The sequence below is a fragment of the Desmodus rotundus genome, chromosome 6 (assembly GCF_022682495.2).
Source record: "Desmodus rotundus isolate HL8 chromosome 6, HLdesRot8A.1, whole genome shotgun sequence".
Taxonomy (NCBI): Eukaryota; Metazoa; Chordata; class Mammalia; order Chiroptera; family Phyllostomidae; genus Desmodus; species Desmodus rotundus.
In genome coordinates, this window is record NC_071392.1 from 153,802,407 (window position 1) to 153,809,292 (window position 6,886).

At 50.4% G+C, this 6,886-nt stretch overlaps 1 protein-coding gene across 3 annotated transcripts in view; it reads left to right on the forward strand.

Moving 5' to 3' along the window:
- KCNIP1 (potassium voltage-gated channel interacting protein 1) overlaps positions 1-6,118 on the forward strand; it is a 241,380-nt gene extending 235,262 nt beyond the window's left edge. For all 3 annotated transcript variants that reach the window (XM_053926972.2, XM_053926973.2, XM_071221813.1), the window contains exons 6-8: positions 986-1,090; positions 1,969-2,031; positions 5,246-6,118. In XM_053926972.2, coding sequence (XP_053782947.1) covers positions 986-1,090; positions 1,969-2,031; positions 5,246-5,293 — 216 coding nt within the window. In that variant the 3' untranslated portion in view covers positions 5,294-6,118. The remainder of the gene's footprint in view (positions 1-985; positions 1,091-1,968; positions 2,032-5,245) is intronic.
- Positions 6,119-6,886: the final 768 nt, after the last annotated feature.

Here is a 6,886-nt window from a genome sequence, read left to right on the forward strand (position 1 = left end):
ACCTGTGGGGAGAGGGGTGCTGGAGGGCGTGGCTGTCCAAAGAAATCATCACAAATCATTTCCGAACCTTCCCTGCCAGACACGGCCCGGAGCCCACGTGGTGTCCAGCCAGGGAAATACCCACCGGTCCATCTGGAAACTCCCTTTGGTATCTGCTGTACCCTTGAGTCTCGGTGGAAGCGTGAATTCAGCGTCCTATAGCATCCCACTTCCTGAGCACCAAGGCTCACCTCAACCCTGCAAGAGTCCCCAATTTTTACTCCTCACTCATTCAGCCACGCATTTGCTCAGCATGTATTTGAGGGCTTCTTAGGTGTTCCGGGTGCTGACGATAAAGCGGTGAACACCCCCAAAACATGAAAACCCTGATATCCCCGCACAGTAGACGTGCTCCATGAACCCCAGTAAATACACAGAACGCAAGCCTGGCTGGCCATCGAAGGCCGGGCAGGGGTGATGAGGTGGAAAAGTTCACATGCTGCATTGCATCTTAAAAGTCACTTTATAAAGCGGTATGTGTCATATTATACAGAGTAGCTCAGCTTTGGTGGGATGTGCACCTCTGTTCCAGTCAACCGTCATTAACGCCACTCGCAGCCACAGGGACAGGTCACCTGGTACAAATACAGCCACACGGCTCACCCGTTCGAAGGAATTAACAGAGTGGGAAGAAGGTCTTCCGAATCTGGAGACCACTCCGATCCCAAAATAAGCCCTCACTGTGGGGAATGGTCCAGAACAGGAACCTACCCACGGGCTGCTGGAGGCAAAGAGAACTCCCCGCTGTCCTCTCTAGGAGGAGGCTCCCAGAACACAGCCCTCCCCTCGCCCCTGACTTGCTTTCCACCTCCCTCTCATCAGCTGAAGAAGGAAGGTCCTTGTAAACCCTGTCGTTCATAAGAGGGATAAGGAGCCCCAGACTGTCCCCGGAGGCGAGCCCGACCTCATGATTCCCCCACTGTGCGCTTCCGTGTCCCCCGCACAGGAGATGATGGACATCGTCAAAGCCATCTACGACATGATGGGCAAGTACACCTACCCCGTGCTCAAAGAAGACACTCCGAGGCAGCACGTGGACGTCTTCTTCCAGGCAAGTGTGCACGCCTGTGCATGAGCTCGAGCTCACCCTCGATCAGCCATCCCCCTAGCGTCTGCGCAGCTGTCCCGCCCATCCTGCACGTGATAGGAAGCAGAGAGGAACCGCAAAGGTGTTGTTCTCTGGGAACAGCCGATCTCACTAGCAGACAAGTGTGCGCTATAGGAGAAAACAGGGATGTGTGCATAGCATGGTTCCATGCTATGTGTGGAGACTCCAAGTTCCATGGAAATTCTCGGAGGATCCGAGGGGACAGAGGAGACCTCGGTGAGCACGTGTGTGGAGGTAGTGAGCATTTGCATCTAGAGAGGAAGGGAAATAAGGTTGGAAACCATGGCGGGATGGATCGTGAGGCCTTTGGGCTGAAGATTCATCCTTGTCCAGTAGAGGGGGAAGCCGGAGTTAATCGGAGAAGAGTGGCAAGATTTAGTGGTGTTTTAGTAAAACATTAACCAAGCAGTAGAGTACCCAAGAACACCAGAGCTGTTTCTGGTCTAATCCTGTCACTCTGCAGATGGGAAAACAGAGGGGCACAGAGGCTTACAGACCCACTCAAGGTCACACAGTGAGTGACAGAGACAGAAGTAGGAGCTGTCACATCCGGTGTTCTTTGGGCCAGATCATCGGGCTAGGGGAGTCCCGGAAGACACGTTCGGGTGCCAGCAGACTGACCTGGCGGTGAAGAGATGAGAGTCGAGAGTGTGCCTTTACATTTTAAAGAAAGCCCTCTCGTGGGGTCGAAGTGCTGTACCCAGGGCCTGCGTGGGGCTGTCTGGCCACCCGCATCCTCGGGGCTTCATCGGTTAATAAAAGGCAAGGTTCAGAATGCAGGTTACCAGGTTCTTTGAAGTGCTTCCTCTTGTGTCTTTCAGAAAATGGACAAAAATAAAGATGGGATCGTGACTTTAGACGAATTCCTTGAATCCTGTCAGGAGGTAAGGCGAGATCTCAGGGCACAACGTCTCTAAATCTGGGAAAGGAGAGTTGGGGCTTGGTGGCCTGCAGACGGGAGAGGATGAGAAACCTGTGACCCCTCGGGTCAGAGCCACCAGTACCACCAGCACCAAGGCAGAATTCCATCAATCCCCGCTCCCCGGCGTGATCTGTGGTTGCTCCTGGCCAAGTGTGAACTGAGCCTAAGAAGCAGTGGGGGCGGGGGGCATTGTGAAAGCCCGGAGGGGTCTCTGAAACTACAGACTCCCCAGGTGGGCCACACCATCCTTTTTCTTATTGTTGTTCAAGTACAGTTGTCTCCATTTTTATCCCATCACAGGCCCCCCCCACCCATACCCACCTTCCACCCTCAAACCTACCCCCTTTGGCTTTGTCCATGTGTCCTTCATACATGTTCCTTGGTGGACCTTCCCCTATTTCCCCCCCCATTATCCCCTCCCCCCTCCCCTCTGGTTACTGTCAGTTTGTTCTTTATTTCCATGTCTCTGGTTCTGTTTTGCTTGCTTGTTTGTTTTGTTGATTAGGTTCTACTTATAGGTGAGATCATATGGTATTTGTCTTTCACTGCCTGGGTTATTTCACTTAGCATAATGCTTTCCAGTTCCATTCAGGCTGTTAGGAAGGGTAGGAGCTCCTTTTTTCTTTCTGCTGTGTAGTATTCCATTGTGTAAATGTACCACGGTTTTTCGATCCACTCGTTTACCAATGTTCATAGCAGCACAATTTACAACAGCCAAGTGCTGGAAGCAACCTATGTGCACACCGTCCTTTTTTAACCTGCTTCTGGCTGGATGACCCACTCCCCAGACGACAGGGGAGGAGCTGGGACCGAATCGAAAGCTGTGATTCTCCAACTACCGTGTGCATGCGAACTGCATGGGGCGACCCTCGAAAAGTACACGTCCAGGCCTCGATCCCAGAGACTCCAGACCTGGGGTGGGGTCCAGAAATCTTCATTTTCAATACAAGTGCCCCGGGCCAATGTTTCTAAGACTTCAAGGTGCAACCCAACCTCACTGAAGCTCTCGTTAACACGCACATCCTAATTCAGTCCGTCCGGGCTGGGGCTCCAGGGCTACTGCTCTGACACTCCCCCAGGTGATGCTGATGCTGCCGGTCCTTGGACCACATTTTTTTTACAGTATTCTATTGGCCCACATTCACATTAGTCTAAAGGATAGACTGGCCCAGAGTCTGCCAGAGACTGACCTGGAAATAACTGCCTTCCTCTACTTTAGAAAAATGCATTTCTACCCCCACCTTACTTCAGAAATGTGCAGTTACTCTGAGCTCCACTCATGAGAACCGCAAATACAAGAAAGCAGGGGAGGGGTTATTAACACATGCTGAGCACCCACTGCGTCTCAGGTACATTGCAGAAACCTCACGGCAGAGGTAGAGGTGCCGCATCCGGAGTGACGTTCTAACTCTGTAGTAACTAGAATGGCCTGAGAATTGACCGCTCTTCACCGACCTTGGCCCTGCGTGTGTCCTGCAGCAGGGCCCTAGAGGACCCCTGCTGGTTGCCAACCGTTAGTTGATGGATCTTTGGCGGGTCCAGGGGTCCTGAGCCAATTACCAGGTAGCCAGAGGGGAAGATGTGGGGTGGGGGAGGTTCAGGCCAGCAGCTCTTCACCAACAGGTGAGCTTTGATGTTTTAATTGCTATGAAAAGCTATGCAGCTCTGGTTATCATATCCACTTTAAAGAGGAGCATACGGAGGCAGGGCAAGGTTACAAGACGTGACCAAGATGGAAGTTAAACTCCATCATTCTAATTTTAAAAAGCTTGCCCTGCTGGAGCAGGCTGTTACGACTTTGCTCAACAGCTTTTTAATTGATCTAGTTGCCCACATTAGCAACTTCTTTAGCCCTTCATTAATTAACTCATTGGTTTTCACAGTCTACCGTATAAATAAATAGTAGGATGGGTACCGTTTTACACATGAAGAAATTGAGGCATAGAGAGATTAAGTAACTCGCCTAATGTCACATCTACTAAGTGACAGAACCAGGCCCTGAATCACTCCGGGCAGCCTGACTCCAAAACCCATACACTTAACCACTATGAAATTACACCTCCCTGTTCTAGAAACTTTTAGAAGATTCACAGACCCAGAATCCTCTTTTGCCTTTGTTGATTTTCTCTACTGTAGCTGTGCTTTTTATTCCATTAATTTGGGCTCTAAATTATTTCCCTCCCTCTGCTTTTTTATTTTAATTCTATTTTCTAGGGTTTCATGTAGCTTTTTGAGATGGAGGTTTAGATCCCTGATTTCCAACCTTTCTTTTCTAATAGATGCATGTAAAGAGATAAGTCTTCCTCCAGTACCACTTTAGCTGAGTACTGCTTCATATCCGCCAAATTTTGATGTCATATTTTCATTATATTTTCACTCAAAATATTTTCATGTCCATGAAATACAACTTACCAAAACTAACAACAAAAAAAAAACAAGTTGAAAACCTGACTAGTCCTACGTCTGTTGACGAGATTTGAGTCTGTCAGTTAAAACTTCCTCACAGAGACATGGCAGGCTCAGATGCCTTCACTCACAAATTCTTCCAAACATCTAAGGGGGAAAAAATGATACTAATTTTATACAGACTCGAAGAATAGAGGAAGAGGAAAAACTTCTCAGCTTGATTTGTGAGGCTGTCATAACCCGACATAGAAACTTGACAAGGACATTATGGGATTAAAAAAAAAATCAGGCTTACATAGTCCTTCTGGATATAGATGCAAAAGGTCAAAGCCAGCAATATGTAAAAAGCGTAAGGCATCAGGAACAAATGGGGTTTGTTCAGAAGGGCTAGATTGGTTCAATGTTCAAGAATTAATCAGTGTAATTAATGATGTCATAGAATAAAAAAGAAAAAACGTGATCATCTTAGTAGGTATAGAAAAACCATTTGATAAAGTGCAATTGCCCAGAGCCGCTTCAATGAAGCAACATTCACGGTTTCACTGGATAATTTGTTCCTTCCAAATTTTTTTACAGCCAGAGAAGGTACCCCTCGCCTCGCCTGGAGAGGCTGGTCTCCCGGGTCCCAGCATTCCTCACTCCCGGTCCCTCAGGGCCTGGCGGAGCTCTGCCTGCACAGGAGACCCATGCTGGAGGTCTGCTCACCAGTCTCTCAGGAGGAGCCTCATTGAATTCTAACCATTCTCTCCCTCCCCCTCGTCCCTTCCCAGGACGACAACATCATGAGGTCCCTCCAGCTGTTCCAAAACGTCATGTAACCGCGGACACAGCCATCCGGCTCTCGGAGACCTTGGACGAAGCCGACACCCGAACACCTTATCTGCCCCCCTTCTGATCTCACACACTGACTCTGGGGCAGAGACACCTGCTCCACTTCGGAAGAAGCCTCCCCTGAGGACTTCCTGGGGGAACCCAGCATCACGTGGCTCAGTCTCTGATCGCCAGCTCTTCCTCCTCCCTCTTCTCGAGAGAGACCAGACGACATTGGAAGCATGCTCCTCGCCTCACACTGCCGCCCCGCGGACGGCCCTTCTGCTTCAGCTTAGACAGTAGCTCACACCTGTCCGCTCGCGTGCCCCAGCCCACCGCTGCCGCGTCCCGCAGCCCTGGACGGCCCTGGAAGCAAGACGACCTGAGCCAAACACACTCCATCCTCTGCCGGCCTCCCAAACCAACGTGCCTGTTGCCCTTCCTTTGGTGGGAAGCATGAGCGCTGCACCGAACAATCTGAATCTACGGCGACCGGACGGGGAGCGCCAGCGCCTAACCTGTCTGTGTGGGATAGGGCAGAATCACCAAGCCCTGCGTGGTCTGATGACCCCAACTGCCCACGTCCTTTGTTTCCAGAGGCCAGGACCAATCGTTCTCTCTCACACCAGCGACTGTGCTGGTGGTACAAATCCCTCAACTGCCCAGGACGGGAGCCAACCAATGCCCAGTGGTCCGTGTCTCCACGCCATCTCCTGCTAGAGCCCAGCGCCGCATGTCCCTTCCAGAAAGCCCCAAATGCCTGCAAATTGCTGTAATTTTATACCATCTTCTAATCAATAAACAAAATTATTTCTTACACTCCTAGTCGTCACTTCTTCCATGACTCCTGGGAGCAAGAGAGTTGTGAAAAGGAAGGGCTAGTCCACTCCTTTGGCGTCCAGTCACTAGTACTTACCAGGTGCCAGCCCCCATGCCAACATCCAATTCAGACGCAGATACCGGGACCACGTGCACCTGTGGCTCAAGGAGGAAACTTCACAAGGCCTCCCAACAAGATCGCCAGTCCCAAGACCCTGTCCTGCAGAAAGCCGGGACCCTCACGGGGTGTGTGTGGGGGAATACAGAGGTAAAGGGGTGGCCAGGACCTCCCGCTGAGGGATGTGCAGTCCAGGGGCTGGTGAGGAGCTTCAGCCTATCAGCAGCAAACAACTACTTACGTTGAACACTAGGGGTCTTGGTCTTCCCATTTGACACATTCAAAATCACATTTAAAAGAGTAAGAGCTATAAGTGGCATTCTTGGAAGGAAAGCAATGTATAGAACCTCTATCATATGCCAGGTGTTGTACCAGGGGCTTTATGGACATTATTTCATGTTCACTGTAGAACATTCCAGAAGGTAGAGTCCTGGTTTTACTGGTGAGGACCATGAAGCTCAGAGAGATAAGAGGACCAGCCTAAGGTCGAACACAGCTCCATAGAGAGATTAAACTCTCCCACTCTATCCTAGAGCCTTCCTACCAGGGCCACTGCAGGTGCCTCAGACAAATTGAGTTCATCTGTAGTCAGTTCAGAGAGGCATGGGTATTCTTTGAATCCAAGCAGCAGGTGAGGAGACAGAGGTAGAGAAGGGGAGAGCCG